Source organism: Cataglyphis hispanica, chromosome 3 (assembly GCF_021464435.1).
Source record: "Cataglyphis hispanica isolate Lineage 1 chromosome 3, ULB_Chis1_1.0, whole genome shotgun sequence".
Lineage (NCBI taxonomy): Eukaryota > Metazoa > Arthropoda > Insecta > Hymenoptera > Formicidae > Cataglyphis > Cataglyphis hispanica.
The window spans coordinates 7,115,817-7,139,348 of record NC_065956.1 but is presented as its reverse complement, the minus strand read 5'-3'; the positions used below and the strand labels follow the sequence as shown (position 1 = coordinate 7,139,348).

General features: G+C 31.9%; 2 protein-coding genes across 2 annotated transcripts; one reads left to right on the top strand and one right to left on the bottom strand.

Annotated features, from left to right (window-relative positions):
- The first annotated feature begins 778 nt into the window (after nt 1-778).
- On the top strand, nt 779-5,272 carry LOC126859419 (EF-hand domain-containing family member C2-like). The gene is made up of 14 exons (XM_050610698.1): nt 779-910; nt 1,111-1,275; nt 1,488-1,638; nt 1,859-2,082; nt 2,233-2,475; nt 2,635-2,861; nt 2,939-3,130; nt 3,203-3,345; nt 3,476-3,672; nt 4,074-4,210; nt 4,300-4,413; nt 4,642-4,821; nt 4,904-5,006; nt 5,147-5,272. Exons 1-14 carry the CDS (start codon nt 854-856, stop codon nt 5,270-5,272), a joined length of 2,259 nt encoding a protein of 752 aa, XP_050466655.1. The 5' UTR covers nt 779-853.
- A 1,410-nt stretch (nt 5,273-6,682) lies between these two features.
- LOC126848164 (protein Wnt-11b-like) lies at nt 6,683-23,244 on the bottom strand. Its single transcript, XM_050588820.1, has 5 exons — nt 22,808-23,244; nt 14,972-15,216; nt 13,264-13,616; nt 12,769-13,040; nt 6,683-8,003 (listed from the first exon to the last, which is right to left on the bottom strand). The coding sequence occupies exons 1-5, from the start codon at nt 22,891-22,893 to the stop codon at nt 7,829-7,831; spliced, it is 1,131 nt and encodes a 376-aa protein (XP_050444777.1). The 5' UTR covers nt 22,894-23,244; the 3' UTR covers nt 6,683-7,828.
- Between the last annotated feature and the right edge of the window lie 288 nt (nt 23,245-23,532).

The following is a 23,532-nucleotide window of genomic DNA, read 5'->3' as shown; positions in this document are numbered from 1 at the left end:
TAAGAAAATTGAGTAATATATTTACTAATAATAAACGATTACATAGGTGATTATATTAATAATTATATATATATATATATATATATATATATATATATATATATATATATATGCTTTTATAAGATACATCTTATCAAAAATACGCATTAACATAGTTTAAATAATTTTAATATGGCATAATTCTTGAAAAATTAAATTATATACCTTTACATTTGTACCGCAGAAAGATTGTGCTATATGTATATATCTAAAAGTATCTATGTATAAATATATTCTGTGATGCATTACAGTGTCACAAATTATTGAAAATAATAAATATTACATGCTTTATTATTATTATTCATTGCATATGCGCGCGCTTTGTAATTAACGCGTTATTAAAACAATTAAATCCTGATTTTGTTATATAATTTTTAAATAATAGTACGCCTATATATATATATATATATATATATATATATATATTTCTATTCTTTCTATTACTTATCGTAAATATTTATCGTAAACGCTTATTACAAAATAATTTGCATTTATATAAAATATATGTTGTAATTAAAATAAAAATGTTATTTCTGTTAGCAATTAAAGAAACACATATTTTTTTATTACTCCATTTTCTTTAATAAATTGCAAAAGAGAGAGAGAGATCTCACGCTCTCTTTTTACATATTACTGTATAGATTTAACGATCACCAAGGAAACTCAATGTGTGAATATGGTACTGGTATTTCTTGTCAGTGATATTCTCGTCTTCACAAAGAAGCTTTTATATAAATAGTATACTTTCTATGCTATCATCTGTAATTAATTTAATATGATAATTTAACGGTGAATTGATAGAATTTTTATCAGTATGCAACGGGCACCGCGTATATTACCTTGCCTTCCAGGATTTAGCTTTGACAAGAACGTAAGTGATTTTATATTTATAATACAGTTATAACGTATATAATCAACTAAATATCACATTATAATATTATTAATCGTAAAGAGCAAGATAATAAAATGTAATTCTTTAATATAAAATATAAATGCAATATAAAAATATTGAAATATATAGAAAAAAAGAATACATGTCATAAATATGTAATATATGCATATTTTGTGCAGATTGGTCGAACTAAATTTCACAAAAGACAATATTTCGACAAGATACACGATGGAGTGTATTATTTATCCGAGAAGGCAGATACAAGCATTTTCAGTCGTTATTCATCCATTTTTCCTCGAGAAGAGATGCCAGAAATTCCGCCATGGCTTGAATATGATGGCCAAGTATGATTGACAGTAAATGCATCTCATTAAAATAAAAGTTTATCTTTTTTAAACAAATAAATTTTCTTTTAAAAATGTGTGTGCACGTGTGTATATATGTAAATATAACAATTATAATCAAGTCATTATTTAGTGGATAAATTAAATTTTCAAACTTTTTTTACGTAAAAATTGTATTTTTATTAACAAAGTTACTTTGATTGCATTTTTAGAGGCTCATGTTCAAAGCATTTTTTCAAGAAACTGTACAAGAAAAGTGGAAAACGGCCTTTCACGTTCGTGTAGTGAATATCAGTTTTTTTCTAGAAGATGGAACAATAAAGATCGTAGAGCCGCCAGTGGATAACAGCGGTTTAGAGCAAGGTTTAACGGTGCATCTCATTTTTATAATTTTTCTCTATCATTATTTTGTCGATACAGCATTATTTTGTTTATATTTAATTCTTATTTTTATATATGTGTAAATTTTTGTATTTTATTATATCGAACGCAAATAATGTGATGAAAAAATCAAAATAGAAATAAATATTTGTAATTATTATAAATATGTAATACAATTGTCATAATAATTTTTTATGCAAAGGAATTCTGGTTAGACGGCAAAGAATACCAATACCCGATCAAGTGAAATATAGATATTATGATATACTTGATTTAAATATCGGCAAGGAACCAGAAATATACGGACGAGTGTACAAAATCGTGGATTGCGATAAATTTACGAGACATTTTCTTAATCGTATGGGAATACCAGTGCCTGATCCTATTGATATACCAAAGGATCCGTATTCTGAGGTTCGAAAGGCCGTAAGTACAGAATTTTTATAGCGCATGCTTAAATTAAAATAATATTTTAATCGAAATCACTCTACACAACGTTTTTGCTTATTTTGTTATTATATTAAGATTATATTAATTTAATTATATTAAATTTATGTTATATATTTATATATGTAGGAAGTATTTCCAAAAAAGCCTAGTCGCATGGTGGACACTCTTGGCAACTTTTTAAAATACGATAAGCAGGTTCTCCGATTTTATGGATATTGGGACGATACCGAAAGTTTGCACGGCATCATTCACGATCTCGAACTACATTATTATCTTTCTGATAATACAATGGAGATCAAAGAAAATTTAGCACTAAATTCTGGCCAAGATTCAGGACCCATGCTTGTTAAAAGAATGAAAATACCAAAAGTATGACAAATATCAACAATTTTAATGCAAAAGCATCAAACATATTATTAATATAAATTTTTATGTTATACTAAATACTATGTAATTATAAAATCACAGATTTGTTTCAATAATTGTCAAAACATTATAAATTTTCTTAAATTTTTTAATTAATTTTAGTTTTATACTGGATTGCAACCGATTGGCACAGAAGATCGTTTCACGATTTTAAATGTCTTAGGCGAAGATATAAGACAGGGTTATTACATGGTTGATGCTCTTAACACTGGCAAAATTTCCATCGATTATTACAAAGATAATGAGTTGAATATTGGATCGATAATCAACGCCTTTGGTAGAAAAATTGTTATCACAGACATGGACGCTTTTACAAAGGAGTATTACCGGTAAGATGATCATAGTTTCTAAAAAAATTCTATCCTCATAAAAAAAACTGATCTGATATTTTTTAAATAATCTTTAGGAAAAAATATGGTTTGGATGATTTCACACCTTTGACAAAACCTCTCAAACGTGATGAATTATATCAGCCAATAGAAAGAATTATACCACCTTACAATGGTTTTGGATCTTACGAAGATTCTCTTGGTAATTGTTTTGCGATGCTACCAAAACCACCCAAAACAGACTTCGTCAAGTTTTTGTATCATGACAAGTAAGTAAAAAGCAAAATATGAAAAAATGTTTTTTTTTTATTTAATTCTATTTTTTATTATTATTATTTTAGACAGGGCTTTAATAGTCATGTCTTGAGATTTCGGGCGAAAATGATATCGAAAATCCCAGATAACGAAGATAGACAATTCATTATAAGAGTATTTCTCATGGACGATAAAATATCTATTTTTGAATTAGGCAAACGAAATTCAGGTATAGCTACAATATTCGTAAAAAACTTAAAAAATTTTAATATATGTATATATGAGAAAGAATATATATAAAATAAGATTGGGGTAAAATATATCAAATCTAATATATAAATGCAAAATAATTAAATTAGGTTTTCTGAGATCCTTATTTCAAAAACGAATGCCGATAATGTTACCTGATCAAGATATTTTCACGAGCAAGAAACCGGAGTATTATAAACCACAAGATTTTTACATAGGAGCGCACATAAATCTAAACAACTTTCATTTCGAGATTACATCTGCCGATATTTATGCCCTTCGTTACATGGAGTTACATTGCGACAAGGTTTGTGAAGATATGTATATTCATATTTTAACACACAAATAATAACAAAGATAGACAGGTCATTAATATCTCATAAATGATATACAATATCTATTGAATAAATACAAAATTCAAGTATTTACAATATTTGTAAAAAACTTGAAAAATTTTAATGTTATATGTAAAGATTTATTATTATTATTTACTCTAAATATATTTTAAAATAACGTTGAAAAAAGAAGAAAAGCTAATTTTTTTAATCTTTATAATTAAATAGAATTAATTATCAAATTACTATATTTATAGCATAAATTTTATTTAAACTATTTTTTTATTTTTAAATTTTATTTAATATTCTATTTAACTCTATTTTATTTTATTCTATTGTAAATGAAAAAGAAATAATTATTTCTTTATTGCAGTTTCCTAAAGCAAATAAGAAATTGATATTGGAGAAACTTCGAGAAGGTTTACGACCAGTTTATAAAGAATTTATTCAAACATATACTCCTAAAGATACAAAAAATGATATTCTGATATTAGAATATGAAAAGCTTAAGTACGTATATAAATCAATTTTATATATTTTTTCTTTGCGTATGATTTTACTCATTTTCCACTAAATTTTTATTAAATAAAATTTTTTAGAGAAGCATTGCGTTTATATATGAAGGATAAAATAACAGAACATGAAATAATTACGATTGCTCGATTCTATTCGCCTCACGAGAAGATCGAGCATAAATCCAGAGAGTATGTGAGGTATGTGTGAATCTCGTTTAAAATCTCAATAAAATTTCCACTAGGATGTATCAAAATTGTCATTATTCTTCTAAACAATAATTGTTAAAAGATAAAATACGAAGAATAATTTATTTTATGAAAATGTCGAGTATTTTTTTTATTGTAAGCATTTAAAAATTAAAAGATAAAATTAAAAAATTATTAATATTTAATAATAAAATCGATGATTATTGCCTGCATCTTTAGACAATTATTACATACGGAACTGTATCGATTTCTATGGCATGATCTCGATCGCTTAAAAGAAGATTTACATCATTGGGATAGAGATAGAACGGGATTCTTACCTCGAGAATTCCTATATATGGTCTTGCGCGGTTGCAAGGTTCCCGTTGATGTAGAGTTATTAAATTCCATGTTGGATCAGTAAGTTTTTTTTTTTAACGAATTTGTAATTTAACTGATTGTATTTAACAATTATAATATAACTCTACTATTCTTACAAAAGTTTGCACCAAGCCGAAGATGGTAAAATTGACTATAACGACTTGCTGCAATTCATGAACGTGAAGATCGATCCTCTACCACCTGCTGCACCTGTGAATGTAAAGGTACATTAGTGATTTGATGTACATGTGTGATCCATTATTTTATTTTTTTAAATTTTTTATTTTACTTGTACAGATAATTTTTTTCTAACAAGAAATTCAATGAAACAAAAGAAATAACGCATACTATTTATTGTTTGCAGACAGCACTTTGGTGGGCCTCCGAAAAAGAGCCGGATTGCGGGGAAGGAATAAACTGGTGTGAATTTATCAAAGATCTGGATATACAGGCAGAAGAGAACGCCACGCAGAATGATGTAGAAACATAATTCGTATACTCGACATTGAAAAGATTATGGTTTAATTATTTTGTTACTATAATAATAACCCTACATATTTTAACCCCTAACATATTTTTAGGAATATTTTGCTATAAATCTCTCTCATGATTGGACATATTTTTCGTCCAAAACCATCAAACGCATCCGATAACCAATAGAATTTGTTTTACAAAAGTTTCTAGGAGATCTTTTTTTTTTTTACATATTGGTACGTATGACAGCCCTGGATTTGCCGCTCTTCTCTGATACTTCGAATATTGCAATGCGGTCTTCTTGAAAGCCTCTCAAATCTTGATATAAGTATAAATTGTGCAATGCAGTGTAATAGATCGCGTACGTATCTCTCATAATTGTTATTGTGTCTAAAAGTGAAATCTGCTTACGATAAATTCACGAAAATATTTTGTAAAGTGTTCTAACCTGAACAAATTGCGCACAGTGTCGTAAAATCTTCGATAGCATCGCGATTTCTGTATCAGTAATGTTATTTCTTTTGTGTGCGTGAAATCCATCAAAATTATTCGATCATAATTATTTTGAAGTCTTCTCTCGCCAAAATGCATTGAAAACATAATGAATGCGGGATCATTGTCAGGTATGTCATCATTTTATGATTATTGTATATATATATATATATATATATATATATATATATATATATATATATATATTTATATACCTGTTGGCTCTCCATATAATATTATAATAAAAAAATAGCGTTTTGATAAATATATATAAAATATATATTTATATGTCGCTTTTGGAATTTTGGAAAAATTCAATATATAATTCAGCATTTACTTTTCACTTTGGAGAAACGGATTGTTTAATAAATACATTTAATAAATACATTTAATAAATACACAAATTGCCTGATAAATTTGATCTATGCTATTTGACAGCTAAAATTACTAAATTTGTCACAAATTTTTTTTCTTATTTATATTTAGTAACGATAAACTACCTTTTCATTTTCTTCAATATCAAATGATGACAATCTGCGTAATAAAAAATAAAGGTTAACTTATTAATATTTTTTTATTGTTAATATTCAACAAATTTGAAAAAATTGTTACACTATAAACTAATAAACCTATTCAAGATAATAAAAAATTGCAGATATATAGTAGAGATTATAGCGATAATGTGCAGAAATTATAACTTCACTATTCGCTATTTTTACTAATTGTTACTATCTAACTCCTAAATATATGAATATGAAAATCTTTTTAAATTTGTTGAATATTATTTAGAATAGCATTGATAAAAATAGCTTTCACTAATTAATGCTGCCATAAAGAAAATGCTGAAAAAATTGATTTAAAAAAAAGAGAGATTGTGAAAAATAAATTATCTTACAATTAGTGACACTTTTGATTATACAGATATGGAATTTTTATTTGCTGATTTATACAATAGAAAAAATGTAGAGTAAAAAGCAAATCTCGAAATTGTACAATATTAATCAAAGTTTTTTGATTATTGTCTCTTATAATAATGATCTTAAATATTTATGAAATGTTTAAATTTGGTCAAACTCGTGAACAGATATCGTTATGTTTATTGTATAATCCACACGCATTCCGACTGACGTGATGCATATTTAATACAATACAATACAGATGATTTTGTCATTCCATCTGACAAACTACTTTCCTAGTAATCATATAAAGAGACAAGGATTTAAACTGACGTGATATTGAAAAATATTTCATACAAAATTATTTTTGGCGATAAATCAAATTTGAGTGTTCCGTTGAATCATTTATATTCACGCATAAATTTCCACTGTGAAAATTGGATCTTGTCGTATATTTAATTAAATAGTATCAAATTGTAAATTCCATCCGTGTAAGTTATTTTTGCTTGGCAGGAAACGATTGAATAAGATGCCATTTCTAAGTAAGATATATTGCAGAATGTAATAGGTTACATTGAATTCGAGCATTTTATGTACATTGCTCTGATCTACGCTTAAGTCACAAAATATCTACGACGATTCCGTGATGCAATTTACATTAATTCCGCGATTATCGAGAGGCAAACGGATTATCATCACTCACGGTGCGGACAAACATAGGATTTCCACGATATGCATATACACACACACACACACACACACACACACACATATACCCATACGCATGCACACGCACATACATTGAATAAATAGCAAATATATAGCATAGTATAAATAACTCCTCTATTAGGTACTGTCATGAGTTATATATTCACGATAAATAATTTATCGTCTAAATAATTAGCGTTGCGTTTTTCTTATCCGCGCGCGATCAGGTTTTCACTCGTCGCCGAATGCGCGAATCTTCCTCGAGATGCAACTTTCACATCCGCGCGCATCTCTCGTAGAATTAATTTGGTCTTAATTTATATAGTTTATAAATCGAATAGAGCGTTATATGTGACGCGCGCGCATGTGGATCTAACTCCATCGTTAATTCTTCGGCATTTCCTCTTCTTCGAGCGAATTAAGGCTGCATTCATTGCGCTCGTATATAATAATTGTCCCGTATCCGCGTCGTATCTTTAATTACACTCGTACGTTTGTATGACCCGCCTGCACGTCTTGCACCTCACGTAACAACAACTGATATACTTGCAGTCGCATCTCTCGAGGATGTTCTCGGTCCTGGTAACGTGACCACGTCCGCAGCAAAGGTATTCGCAGCCTTCATAACCAGAACTGCTGCCATTACATTGCCTGTAAAATTTTGTTTTTACTTTTGTAATTGTTGCTATAAATATTCAGAAATATTAATTTCTAAATTATTAATCTCCTAGAAATTTTTAATAATAAATGAGAACGTCAAATATATATGCAATGTAAGTCTAATATTAATAGCGAGTAACGTCATATATTACAAAAAGAAAAAGAAGGAGAGAGAGAAAGAATAAAATCCGAAAATTAATAATTTATAATAATTGTATTATCATAATACATAATCTACTGCCAACATTCTTTACCTTGGATTTTTGATATTATACTTTTCTGTTCTAAATAATATAAAACAACAGTTTAAAACAGATTTAGATTTGACTAAAGCACACAGACCTAAAAAGAAGCTCGTATAATAAAATAAGATCTTGTTTAAATTACTTTTCAGATAACTATTTTTAGCAATATTTAACTGTTTTTTCTTATTATTTGCACAATTATTCCATGAATATATTCGCATTTACCGGATATTACATGACAGACGAGTAATATTATAGATTATTCATCCAATGATTTGTAATATTTCTCTAAAAATTACTTATAATAATCCATCGAGGGGGAGACAGAGAAGTATATAATTTTAATAATTGAAACTGCCTCAGGTTACTTTGGTAAGACTCTTCTCGGACTCTATTATTAATCGATTTGCATGATATTCGCTTGATATGCTGTAAAGATGTTCACTTTACGCAGATGAGACTATCCACGTAAATTATACGGATATATGGTGTTAAGAAAAAAGAATCATGAAAAATTTATTTCGTCGTACATGGAACGATCGAAAGCGTCCCACGTGATAAATATTCGCCACGCCTATTTTGTATAATTATACGCGGGCTTCTAATTATTGGGTTGTAAGCTAGAAACTGGCGAGGCGAGTCAGTGGTGCCCAAAGAACCTGACACTATACAGAGTGGGTCCAAATGTTTCGGCCAGACTTTGACATTTTGTAGGAAATTTAATTCTGAACAAAAAGTTTCTATAAACATGGATTGAAAAATGCTTCCTTAAAAAGTTGGCGCTCAAAAACTTCTGAAATCACGTTATCTTTTACATTTTTAGAAATATCAGGAAAAGTACGCGTTTTTTAACAAAAACCAAAACAAAAGTTGTAAAATGATTTTTAGAGGTTTTTAGGCGCTAAATTTTAAAGGAAGCATTTTTCGATCCATGTTTACAGAAAACTTTTTTGTTCAGAATTAAATTTCCTATTAAAATCTCAAAGTCTGGCCGCAACATTTGGGCCTACTCTGTATATTAATAATGCCGAACAAAATATTGGCGAAACAAACAAATCGGATTAGTTTAGTTTACGAATCGTCTCAAAAATTATCAGATTTTGTTTTATATGTCTTTTAAACATGAGAGAAATTCCTTACGCATCACGAAAACTTCGCCGAAAATTTCGCCGATAAATCTCGCCTCAAAATTGATACATGAAATCGTGTTTGCATGAAAAAAGAAAACTAATATCCGGACTAAATAGACTAAGATAATATATTGACCAATCGAAATAGAGAGTTGGCATGCTAATTAATGAACCAAAGCTTGCTGATAATTTATGAAGTTTTATTTATGTTATATGTTATATTTATGATGTCTAAAAAAGATATTTCATTGTAATGTTATTTCATTTCTTGTAAAAGCATTGTCAAAAGACAATTATTTTACATTAATTGAATCCAATTTATACCTTCCTTTTTTAATACATGTAACTGTGCAAAAAAATTTTTTATTTTACAATTAAATATACGATGAGAATATGGGCTATCGTGGTCATTATAGCAAGAAAATAATTTACATCAATATCCTTTCACATATTTTTCGTATTGTGTAAAGCACGAGGAGTACAAATAATAAGCTTCGGCGATTTATGGATCGAATAAAATGAGATAAAGAATTCACCGGATCCACCGCGTGCATCCGGTACTTTCTCCGCCTTACAGAACATCATCATTCTTGAAATGCCGTGGGTGATCTTAATTCACGCGGAACAAAGCGTAAATAATTTGGGATGAAGGACCATCCTTTCTGCTGCCGGAAAATCCGTAGCAAATGCAATCATCGTATATTACAAAAAGTCGTTCTTCTCGCTAGACCGGATGCGACTTGCATCTTTCTTTCATGCTCATGATGAATTAGCAATGTTTCTTATGCAGGATGATTCAAACAAAGTTCTACATGTAATATAATAATAATAGCTTAAGAATATTTTATATAATTTTTTACAGTTTATTTTTTACAGTTATATACAATATTTATATAATAATTATTAAAAATGAGAAAAATATAAATGTGACGATTCGATATCCAATTTAATGTGAAAAGAAATTTGTTCCATGTTTATTAAACAATCCATGACTAAAGGATGGTGTGGGCCTCCGGAGGAACCCTACCTTGCAACGGCTTTTCGAGAGGTCATAAAGTAACGTCGTTAAAAGCGCTCTTCGAACAGTAGCGCTAGCTCGCGAAACGATACGTAGCGAAAATTAACGTTAGCACCTTTCGTAAAAAACCGGAAACAAGACTGTGAATGGGCAGTCGTAACGGTATTCGGCATCGTAAAACAGGCGTATTCATTCGATTTCGAAAACAGGTTCGGACCGAGTGCCGTCATCGTCGAGATGATAGGACACCCTATCTCTTTGGGACGTCTTCTCTCATTCTCGCCTCGTGCGTAATTACCAACGCGGTCACATAAATAAGCCTGACTCTCTGGCTAATGTCGAAGATACCTAATCGAAGCGGAGAAATTTGTTGCATGCGGTTAGACATTTTTGTTGTCCAAAGACGGTAAGGAATTGAATAAGATAGACAAAATATTTTATTAGTATCTGATACTTCCGATCGATATAACAAAAAAAAAAAGAGTAAAAAAACAACGTTTTACAGAAAGATCATTTATTCTCTCATTTAAATAACCGACAAATTAGAATCTTAAAGGGAATGATTGGATAAATTAAACACGTCATTAAGAATTAATTTTAAAATAATAATTATTATTTAACGAAAGATAAAGTAAGATAAACTTATTTCTTGCACGTTAATTAATTGCGTTAATTAATTATATGCTATATTATATTATATCGTCAAAAATATAAGTATTCGTTAATATATGCATCTAATAATGATGTTTCTTGTCAAAAACAAAACTAAATTGATATTATTTGAATAAATAATATTACTTATGTTTTATATTTAAATCAAAGACTATTAAAAGACGGAATAGGGAGGATTTGTTATTGAAGCAAAACAAGTTATCGTAACAACATTCGAATCAATTTTTCATGGAAATAGCTTGAGGAGGCTTGTAAGTTATAAAATGATATCTAGAGAAATCTTTACGTTGGAGATATTATTTTGAAATAATGATTATTAGGATACTTCGTTTGCAACTGGCGATGAGTTTAAGCTAAAAAAGAAAGCGCAAGTCACAGCAATGACCGGATGCCTCATAAGAGCCGCGTTATAGCGGTGCTAATGATCTTTCGTCGCACTTTTATACACCGCCAGCTCATAACCCGGATTACTAGCTAGGAAAGCGCATGCGATAAAATCACACGAGCTCGCTATCGGAAAGCGGTGTCTTTTCGCGAACCAAAGTCACGCATTAACGAAATTCTGTACGAAAAATCATAGAGAGTATTTCAATATTCAATATTTTTTATTGTTCAATCAAACAAAGAATTTATCACCAAAGACTATAATTAGTCTCTCAAATGTGTTTTCGATAGAAGTTAATGACCTATCGCGAAAATAACTACTGCGGCCAAGAAAGGACGGAGGCTCTCCAGCCCGCGGCTACCGAAAAAAGTGGATCGACTGCAGTCTTCATATCTTTCTTTCCCTTCATGCCTGCCCTTCACTTTACGGAGCCATCATGGCATACCTCTTTTCTGCCTACCAAGTTGTTCACGCTTTTTTTTTAGTTGAGAAACGAGAAAGGCCAAGATCTCTGCAGCATTAACATAAGCTCTTGACGAACACTCTCCTTTTCCAATCGTTCGTAAGCTTATTCATGTTTAGACATTGTAAGAGAAAATAATGTTTATTTTTGACAAGAAACATTGCTATGCATATTAGATGCTATGTATATTTTAACGAATATTTATATTTTTGATGATTATACATAATATCGTGCGATTAATTAATGCAATAATCAATGACGTAGAGTTTATCTTTTTTTTCTTTTATTGACAGACAGTAGTTGTATAAAAAAAAAAAAAATTCTTTCGCAAAATAGAATTTAATAAATATTTCTTTTTTCTTCACGTTGTCAGCCACGTTAAAATGCAATTCGAATTCTTTTACGCGATATCGCGATTAATATCGAGAGACATCAAAATTTATAGTGCGCTTCTATGAAGTCGCGAGTTTATAAACTAATGTTTATAAATATTTTTTAACGAGCTAACGTTAAACCGATTTATGAACTCTAATTTCTATTCTGAAAAACTAATTATTTTAAAGAAGATAGCATCTCTATGATTACACGGAATTTTAAGATAATACGCGATTATCTTTTGTATTTCCTGATAAGCATAAAAATTAAAAAATTAATATGTTGAATATACATATAATATATTCAGATACATATCATCGATATTCTTCCATGCATCTTTTTATATCTCCAAAAAATCTCAGGCAGAGATATTTAGATCCCATCTTTGATGATTTATCTTGTATAATTATTATCACATACGTGATTAGATACAATTTACACATTACATGAAATAATAACCCGTCTAACCTGCCGATCGTGCCGAGGCTGCCCCTCTTCTTATCCGGCAGACAGTAGTCCGGACTCTTGGTGGTGTACAGCAGATTATCGTGATGATATAAAGGCGGTAGTCTGCCGCCGGATCTCGGTCTGACTTCAGCCGCGGTAGCGTATCTGCGAAGCAAACGACTTCCGGCGGCGGATGGTCCCGATGCGCCCAGACCGCGCCAGCAGGTACGCACGCTGCAGGATCCCGACACCCCGTGGCACTTGCACTCCAGAGTCAAGGATTGCTCGACCGCCTGTCATACGGCAAACATTAATTATCAGTTACTCTTTCGAGAGATTAAGCTTCGAGAATACCAATAGATAACAACATTTTATTCCTCGACTAATTTTATCTCGACTTGAGATATATTCTTCTCAAAATATTTAAATAATAAAACTTTGAAAATTCTCTGGCAGAATTCGCCAAACTTTCTATACATCTGTTTCATGACTTATCCTTCTGTTGCGTACACTAACCCTTCGACCCGCCCTGTTGTTATGCATATTAACAGCGTGCATGAACTTGACGGTTGCGCCGGTACCGAGCGGCGTCGCGCCCTGAAGGAATCGCTTCGCCATCCTCGAGGCGGATCTCACGTCGTCTCCGCAGCCGCCCCATTTAAAAGAATTCCTTACAGACAACGTGTCAAAGGAGACTGACATGGTGGTGAAAGATGAAGGCGACATAAGCGCGGAAGGTGAAGGCGGCTCTCTTCGTGGCGGAGTCGCGCAGGAACAAGCCGCGAGGCTTCCTAAAGCGCATCCTCGTGCAAGTCGCCAAACTGCAGCAGCAGCCGACATCGCGTAGACAAAGGCTTGCTCCCTTGTTCCTGTAATAAATGTACGTGAAAGGAGAGACACATATATGAAACAATCAATTTTTTTTTTTTTATAGTTGATGCATCAATGAATCAGTGCACTTTGATCGCAAAAAAATAAAACTATATATTAAACATAGTTATTTATATACTATAGATTACATGAATATTAAATTCAATTAAAAAAATGTGAAATAATGTTTTCACATATTTAGAAACAACTTTTTTATATATATTTACTTATTTTTTATATATTTTTATGTCTTATTAACGATTTATAAAATGGATACCCCATTCGTTAAATCAACATATGTGTGAAAATAATTATATAAAATAATTATCAGTGCCACAACAGCTTTCAAATTTTAATTTCGATAATTTAATTTATTAATTGCATCCGGATTATTTTTAATATATCGTCATGACATTGTCGATTTAAATTTTATTTTAATTAAAATTTATTTTATTTGTTCTCAAATTAAAAATTACATTTGTAGTCTTTCCATTGTCAATTGAGATGAATAAAAAAAAAAGCCGATTACCGTACTGTCGGAAATGAAAAATACAACGGCGAACATCACGTTCGCGTGTTCGTGATATATCTCTTATTGGCGCGTCTCGGTTTTCTCATTAACGGAAGATATCTCGATATTTCTCCGGGCACACTTTTATTTACAATATAATCATCGTGAAACGCGAGCGATTAATCCGACGGAAGCCGGTCACGAGGCAAGAGGATGAAGACCGAGGGAGCTACGGTTTGTTAATGATCGCTAATTGAGGCGCGCCTGCCAGGCGCTTCCTATTTACGTCGCAAATCTCTCAAAGGATATTCGATACGTTTCCACGGAATCTTCATCGACTTTCGCATTCCTCTGTCCCGCAAAATTACTGATTATAAATTTATTATAATTTATTATTATACTTAAAATATTGATGCATAATAATATGATTACACAGTCTAATATATAATAATAATAATCTTTACATTCTATATTAACATGTCATAATGTTAATAAAACATGTCACAATATTATGAGTAATATTAAAATATTTTTACGAATTTTTTTTAATAATTTATATTTTCCGTGAACTCTAAAATTGCTAATTCTTAAGAAGGAGAAAAATTTATTATTCAATTTGTTTTTTTCTTTTCCTTAATTTTTTTTCTTTATAATAAATTTAGCAGAAAATATTTCTAATAAAAATATATCAAATAAAATTTTTTACTTTTTATTATTAATTCAATTACTTTTTAGTTATTCCTTGAAAAAGATTAAAGAGGATTATTTCGTAATTTATTTCATAACTTTAATCGAATTAGAATGTTTGAAAGATTTTTAAACAACGTGACATTTAGCACAAACCTGTAAGCAATTCGGGCGTGTAGTCAGGCGCGCGTTCGATGCTACTACAATTCCATCTGCGATGTCGGAACGCCTGTTGGCATACTATAGACGTATCTTTGGCGGCTTGCACTAAACTGGGCATCACGTCTGGCGTAGCCCTGCAGGCTCTCGCTTGCTTTCTTTCTAGTAGACCTGCACTCTTCGCGCTGGTGCACGCCTCTCTGGTCCACATATCCTGCGTATCGCCGGTGCGACCGAGACCGCTAAACACAACGATTCTCGATTTATCCATCTATCTAAATATGCGATTTAGTGTAATTTTTAATTTAGAAAAATAGCGCGCATTATTGCTGGTTGCGCATTTATATTTTATCATAAAATTAAATCTAAATATATTTGATTCCAAGTGCATGTAAAAAAGTATGTGAGAAAATATCTTATTAAAGTTAAAATTATGAAATTTAAAATAAAAATACTCATTGAAGATGTCATTTTTATAAATATATTGCTATTTGTAATGTAATACAATAAAGATCCAGAATTGTTTTACGTGATTGAGAATTCAACAATAGGCGCTCTTAATAAGTTCTAGCAGGAAGGATCTTATTTCTCTCTTGCCTCTTTAACGCTCTAGAACACGCGACCATAGAATTCGGGGTGAAACAGTCGGCATGTACGACTCTGTCCGACGAATGATCGTCGAAGGGCTGACAGCCGTGAGCGATCCCTTCACCTCTCCAGTCCCGGTACGACTCGCGTTGTGTCGTAAATCAGGGGGTGAATTTCGAAAATTATAGGGCGCGAGAGGCTGAAAAGGGCTCGCCTTTAAGCGCCGCGGGTTGAATGCCGCACGGCTCTAAACCTCGGTTCGCAACGCGCATATGCGGGGATAATAATTACGGACACCTGAAAGTCGAAATGACCCGTGCACGCGGTCGCCGAACCGCGTCTAGACGTAACAACCCTGGGAATGGCCGAATCACCAACCCCGTGTCACGGAGCCTACCCTTGAAATTACCCTATCAAAAGAGCCCGGGACTCTCTAATTCATTATTACCATCCTCGTCACCTCGCCTGGGCTGTTGCTGCAAGCTCGCGCCAACTTGCCTCTCCTACCTCTCGATGACATTTCGTCGAGAGATTTCCCGCGGTTACGACTCGACTCAGGAATATAATTTCCACGTAAACGTTCGCGCGCGTGCATTCACATTGCCCTACAACCCACGCAAGAACGCGATACGCTTTGCATAAAACTTGTAACGCTCGCGTAAATGACGTTAGACTTTCTGGGCCGATAAATTTATCTTTTCTTTTTGTCTTCTCTCATTAATATCAAATGTAAATTTTCCTGTTCACTATTTCTGCATTTGTATCCTACAGTGTTGTGATATTTATTTTAGATAATATCAAATTTGCAATTTTTTCTGAAATAAATATTTTTACTACTTTCACACGATGTTCGATATTGCGCGACAAAGTATATTTTGCTCGGCAAAAAACGAGAAATATTCTATAAGGATGGCAGTAAAAGATTATATCTCTCTTACGTCTCTTTACGAGCACATCGCGCGTGCATTCTTCGCACGCACGGCTCATTAAAGCCGCACGCATGAAGGGCGCCAAAGCTTTGCAATTCTTGAGCGCGCGTCTCGAATCATTTGCGGATCGCAAAAAAAAAAAAGAAAAGAAACGGAAACATTCTTACCCGAAAGAAACTTCCAGGATATTCATTCATTACGAATCATAAATATTCAATCCAAATTATCAGTTCATTAAAGTGCCAGTCCGCGATGATTATTTCAGCAATCTGATATGTACTAATGAGGAACCTTAACCGCTGACAAAATAATAAATGTAACATGTCGAGTTGTGTATTGTAATCAATTGAGGACTAATTATCGGATTTACATTTTAATCACAAGTAAATGCAAAGTAAAAATTAAATTCAACTGATCTGTGTGTGAACAAATTTGATCGTTGATATGGATTATAATTTTGTTTTTTCCAGCAAAATTTTTGCGCTAAGTACTCATATAAATACAAAATGAGAATATATTTACATACAGTATCATATATATGTTTTTTTCTATAAATAAACATATTTAAACTATTCAAGCGTGATAACTTTAATACAATCATATAATATTTTAAGGAAAGATAAATATCCATATACATGCGCGAAAGAGAAAGAAGAGATAAAAGCAATCGTTGTTACTTTTCTTTTGATGTTTAATAAATTTTTAAGTACAATGTATTTGCTTTAAGCTGTGTGTGTTGACAGGTAACAAGTGGTTCAATATTACTAGCAAAGTTAACATGCATGTAATGCAATAATTAAAAGTTGATTTAATCACTAGACTATACATATCAAATTTTTACGATTAATCAAGTTAGATGATTAGAGCATGCTTTCTAACGACAGCATTTTGATCTTTTTGTCGGAAGTAATAACGGAATAATGATAAGCGACGGCTCAAAAGATAATTACTTGAAAATTAGAAAGCGTAACCAGATATTTTCGTCTACATTCTAATTATGATTTTAAACACATTTTAGGCGATATATGTTTTAATATATAATAAAAAGGTATAATTATTTTGAAAATATATTACATTGTTTTTATGTACATTGTTTAGTTTGACGGCAACGTCTCTCCAATGCTCTATTTATTGATTCATATTAGCAATTATCACGTGTCATATGTATCAGGTGCACACATAGCTAATATTTATTATGTCGTCAATTATAATAAATCATATCACAATGTACGCCAATAGTATAATCGATGTATCACGCATATTCGAATTAGTTCCGCATTGTTACGTAATTCATATCATAGCAAGCAACATTTGTCAAACGGACAACCATTTCAATTAGCCACAATAAAGCTTCAGTGCAGTTAGGCGAATTTCTAGTGTGTAATAAATATATCTTATCTTATATGATCAGCCCATATATAAATAAACATAATTGAATGATGTTGATACTATGTAACACTTCTTTTACCATATTTATATTTAGATTCTTGTTTTTGAAGATTATGCAATCGATGAAAAAAAAATATATTCTATATTCTTTACAGTTTACTTTTTTTTTATCTTTTGATCACAATTCATCACAATTTAATTAACATTCTGATAATTTCTATTGCAAATATTCTTGGACTTTTGGCATATTTTTCTTAGATCTACCATAAAAGAGATAAAATTGTAGGTAATTTCAAAACTTGGTAAGATAAATTATTTTGACAGTCGGAAAAAATAAAATATTAAACGCAAAATATATTTAATAAGCAATCGATGCCACTTGCGTACAGTAAAATATATAAGAAGCCATCTATAACTAACATAAGCACAATTTTCAGTTGCGTTTATGTATTGCTCAGCCCGCAGCTTTGCGCGTAAAGTAATTTATGAGTCGCTCTCTCAAGACAAATGTGCGACTACTTGCCTATCGTGTATCAGATAATTAATTATCAGCGGCAATGCGTACCATCGGGCCAATCACGATGTTTAAAGCGATAGTTTACTTCTGATTAATTTCGAGGATTGTGCTATGCACAATGCTACGCACACATGATAATTAACATTCCAAATATTGATAATAGTTTATGCGAATAAAGGATTTTTAAATAAACAAAAAAAAAATTTGATATAAAATTAGTCGATTACTGTACAGAGTAACATTAGAATTTTGCAATATTAGACTAATCATTTTGGGGTTGATTAGCGAATAATGTAATGATGCAGGATAAATACTCTATATAAGATGTGAATAATTTATTTCAGATAGATATCTCTTAGAATAATAAACTGGAGCTCGTTAAAGAAATCTATATAGATCTAGATAGAAGGTGAAATGTAACGGCCAGGATAGAAACAGGCGAAGTGATTTACGAAGTGCTTTGCAATATGATAATTGCCCCCCATTGTAACGTAGCTGTAATAATTTACAAAATACAATGAATACCACACGCGTGCGTGAGTAGCTTACAGCCAACTCTCTCGTCATTTCGCGATCGCATTGTTCAATAACTACCTTCGTTATGGGTAGCTCTAATGTTTCCTTCTTACTCTTTGACGTATAATATCGTGCCACCCTCGGCGGGATGCCGAGTATAATGCTACTGACGAGCATCCGTCGAAGCTGCGCCTTTCGTTTCGCTTCTCACGGGATTTCTAAACGGTTCAACGATGGCAATATTCATTTTTTCCTCCCCCAAAAAAAAAATCCGTTACGTTGAAGAATTTTTTTTTTTTAAATTGTTCCGGCTCGGATATATCGTCCCGTATTATTCCTGCGAAATAATTTTTTTAACCATGTAAAATTTGAATGACGTACATTATCCTTGATCTCCCATTTGGAACATCCATTTAGATGATCGCTATCCAGGGGAAAAAATAACGTTATCGCCATGTATATTACCATTTTACATAATTTGATTTGTATACCGTTGACCATTTCGTTTTACGCGAGAGAATCTTGCGATAGAAGAAACTTCACGGATGCTCGTGGCGGACATTCTTATGAAAATGCACGGCAGTTTCTTCGAAAAAAAAAGAAAGATAGCAATATATTGCGATTTCGAAATTGCGTCTGGACCAGCTGCACTTTCGAAATTCATTTTGACTGGTAGAATCGTAAAGTGTGATTTTTACGAGACCGATAATAGGCGCGGGCGCCTACGAGTTTGTCCGATCGGAGAGAGATTGAAAAACGGTAGAACTGTTTAAAGGCGTGAAATGACGAGAGAGGGAATGAAATCGGTTCGTATCATGAAACCATGAACGATATAAACGATTCGCATACGCGTACATTAACTATTAACTGAAAAAAAGGAGAAATACACGACGATATATTTATAACACCATTAATCAAGAGATGATATCTCAAAATTGAATCACATTATCTGTCCAACGAATCTTATTAACGTTTTTACTTTATTCTTAAGAAATCATCGTACTTAGAGTCGTACTTCATCAATTAATCCAACTTGTTTCGCAATTAACATCCAATTTGTTTATAATCCTTTCGACGTCGGTGTCCCTCGAATGACAAATTAACGAGACGGGCGAGTTAGGACTCTCCTTGCGTAGGACGCGAGTTCAACGCTGCAGCGGTATAAACCGCTGCTCTCCAACTCGCATTAAGTAAGAATGCGTGATTTACGAGCAATGCATTGTAGAGATCGCTTCGTCAAGAATGATCTTATAAATAGCAACTCGCGTGTGATTCAGCGTGACCCTTCGGGCGTTCGTTGCAAGTAAATTATTATAAATCGATCCTTGGCCTCGATTCTACGAAGATATCCACATGATCTCGCTGAAAGAACCGCAGATTGCTCGGCGAGAATGCTATTCGTAACGTCGCCTCGAAGTCGTGAGCAACAATCTTCGATCTTCCAGACGATGATTAATAGATCCATAGCAGCAGTTCAGGATAGATTGCAACTTTTTTTAAATCGCGAGAAGATTAGAAAATATTTTTAAAAAATTGCGTTCTAAGAGTAAAACTGTTTATAAGAAGTGAAATTCTGTTATTTATATTCCTCTTATTGTTATCAATAAGCCTTTTCAACACTGAAAAACTATTGCTTCACTTCAAGACACAAGCGTCATTAATCTTCGTTTAAATTCTACTATTCCGAAATAAAAAATTGCGCGACAAGTTTCCAAATAAAAAATTTGGCGACACTCCTTAATGCAGAAAGATCATCGTCCGACCGTATTGCTACCGGAAGTCTTAAGACATTGCAGGATCGATGGTTGTTCGCCTCAGAAAAGCAACAAAATCGAGAATTCGAATCACCCTACGAAATTATCCGTCAATGTCGGTCGCGATAATTATAAACAAATGAATCGCGAGAGAAGACCTGCGTAGGCTTCGTTCCTAGGGCGAGTTCCTGGAAAACGTCGTTTATAAATCACGATTTGTAGGCAACCCCTAATCTTCCACCCCCGGCTATCCTCGTGCCGCTCCCCGATCATCTTCCTTACGTATTTTCCCTCTCCCCTCGACGTATTCCCCCCGTACTTCCAATTTTGCACGCAAAAGCACCATCACTCCGCCATTCATCATCTTCCGCCGCTCAACCTTCTCTCTGTTTCCGCTTTTTCCGCTCTCTTCCCCTTTAGCCTTTACCTCGCACCCTCCTTCGTAGACAATGAAATTCGCCACAACTCTCGCATGACAATTAAAGCATATCCAGAGATCGAGAAATCCTCGAAAAAGAAGGTTAATTGACAATCAGTTAATCGACAATCTCTACATCAGCTTTAAATGTTAACGAGGCAACTTTATGCGACTTTAATTTCAAATGAAAAGAATTATTCTTGGCGCAGGAATGATTGGTAGTAATCGGAGAGAAATGACTTGCGCAACGATCTTAAGAAAAAAATAAAGAAATAAAGAAAATAACTATTTTAACAAAAACATTTGCAATATAATAATTATTTGCTTTATTCATTTTAAAATATTTATTTTTATATCAATCTTTGCACAGTTGCTTTTTATCCATATCAATCAATAGTCCAAATTTAAAAATTGATCCATCTAAAGATTTCCGAAGCTTCTAATGTCTAAAATAAACAATTGAGAGAGAGAGAGAGAGAGAGAGAAACATTCAGAAATATTTTCTTAAAAAATAAAAACTTGTCAATAAAATGATTAAAGAAAACAATGTTTGCATTAAAACAATCATGATAAAAAATGAATATATCTCTACCATCGCTGCTGATAATTAAAATGGCTAGTCTGAATAATAAGAAGCGTGATAAATTGGCTACGATGCGAGCTATCTCTAAAATTGGTAATCATCCTCCTTTCATTTGCAATCATATTGGCCGCAAAATTGATTCGAAATGAATTACGAACGTAAAGCTGTCTATTTATGCAGCTCATAAAGCGGCATCGACAATATCTTTATTCCTTATTCGAGTACGAAATTTATGTCGATCGCTTCTAAATCTTGCCATGGTCCGATCTTCTTGATTCAAGGAAAATAATGATCAAGATCGAGAGTGGGAGGCTACGTCCTCGGCTCGCGTTCTCGAACGCGTTTCCCTCGACCACTAATCTATTTGTTTCTCATTAACGGACCTACATTAATCTTCGAACTCGTTCGGAGCCACCGCGAGCGAACGTGAGAGCGCAAATGGAACTCATTATTACGAGGGTTCGCTGATCATAGAGAAGCTTCTCACATATCTCTGCTTGATCCATTGATTAAAGAACGTTTACATACGACTATGCATATATGTATATTTTTGGCTTGCTACTATAATTACATGATTCAATATTTTTATTTCTTTTCGACTAATTTTTTATACAGCACAAGTTATAAATTTTTACAATTTATATATTTTTAATAATTACAAATATAAATAATTTTAATGACACATATTTAAATAACATATCTTTTTCATCTATCTTTCTATCTTATATGTTTTTAAAATTAATGTTTATTTTTATATTATTAGAAGAAAAAACTAAAATATGTAATCTAACTTTGTACTAAATTAAAACTTAAATTTAAATTTTTGTGTGCAACAAAAGAAATTAAATTGCAATGAAAAAATGATAAAATCTGGGTTTGAAATTGATATTTAAAAGTAGTCAATATTTTTATTTAAAAAGTTGATTGGAGATTATTCTTATATACCCTATGTAATAAGATCAGATTTTCCTTATTGTCAGTTGCGCTAATCTGATTGACATTTCGGAGTTCGCGAATGTCAAGACATGCAAAAACTGATTCTATCAGAGAGTTATTGTAAGATGAGTTATGTCTAAATATGCACAAAACACAAAATACAAAATTGAATAACACACTTATAAAGATAAATTAGTACTTACAGCCATTTTATACATCTGCCATCTTGAACTACCAACACGAGCAGCAGAAGCCAGATTTTAGCACCGCTTAGCTTCTTTATTCGCATTTTTTCTCGTTTCGCATTCTAAAAATTTAACATCGTCGCTCTCGTTCCAGGAATATCACGAAGACGATTTTTATCCGCGTCTTCAAAGACTGTCAGTCATCTCTCGATGTTGCATGAATCGCTTCGCGAAGATTTGAGATTTCTTCGTCACCTTCATCATTTAATTTATTGCTATTAAAAAGTCGCGATATTTTTCTCTCTTTGTAGAAAAAACAAAAATTTTAAAAAGAACTCTCTTTAATGCATCTTAAAAAGTCTCTTTTTTTATCTCTTTTAGAACATCCTTGTCGAGATCATTAATCCTGTATGTAACAATAACATTATGTATTTACTGTCACATTCGATCATTAACTCAATTATTGCAATATATCGGATTCCCTCGATTGTTATTAATATCTTTTAAATATTATTCCATAGGACAGTAATATTTAGCACATATTATTTAAAAAATTTTTGCTAGAAATTAGATGTTTTTATTGGTTTATGGAGAGAAGGAAATTCGTGAATTATATATTTTGTAAATTAATTAATAATAATTAAAAACAAAATATATGCAAAAATTTTTAATGCTTTTAAAAAGTGCTTGTTAAAAATTAGCTTATATAGAGTTGTAAATTACACACGATACATGAAATTATA

What these genes read in the sequence shown, in the direction of transcription:
- LOC126848164 (XM_050588820.1), bottom strand. Translation starts at nt 22,893, where the DNA reads ATGCGAATAAAGAAGCTAAGCGGTGCTAAAATCTGGCTTCTGCTGCTC. An exon ending in CACGCCCGAATTGCTTACAG is followed by an intron (nt 13,617 to 14,971) that starts GTTTGTGCTAAA and finishes CATTTATTACAG; the next exon opens with GAACAAGGGAGCAAGCCTTT. An exon ending in AGCCTCGGCACGATCGGCAG is followed by an intron (nt 8,004 to 12,768) that starts GTTAGACGGGTT and finishes AAAATTTTACAG; the next exon opens with GCAATGTAATGGCAGCAGTT.
- LOC126859419 (XM_050610698.1), top strand. Translation starts at nt 854, where the DNA reads ATGCAACGGGCACCGCGTATATTACCTTGCCTTCCAGGATTTAGCTTT. An exon ending in AAAGAATGAAAATACCAAAA is followed by an intron (nt 2,476 to 2,634) that starts GTATGACAAATA and finishes AATTAATTTTAG; the next exon opens with TTTTATACTGGATTGCAACC. An exon ending in TGGAGTTACATTGCGACAAG is followed by an intron (nt 3,673 to 4,073) that starts GTTTGTGAAGAT and finishes TCTTTATTGCAG; the next exon opens with TTTCCTAAAGCAAATAAGAA.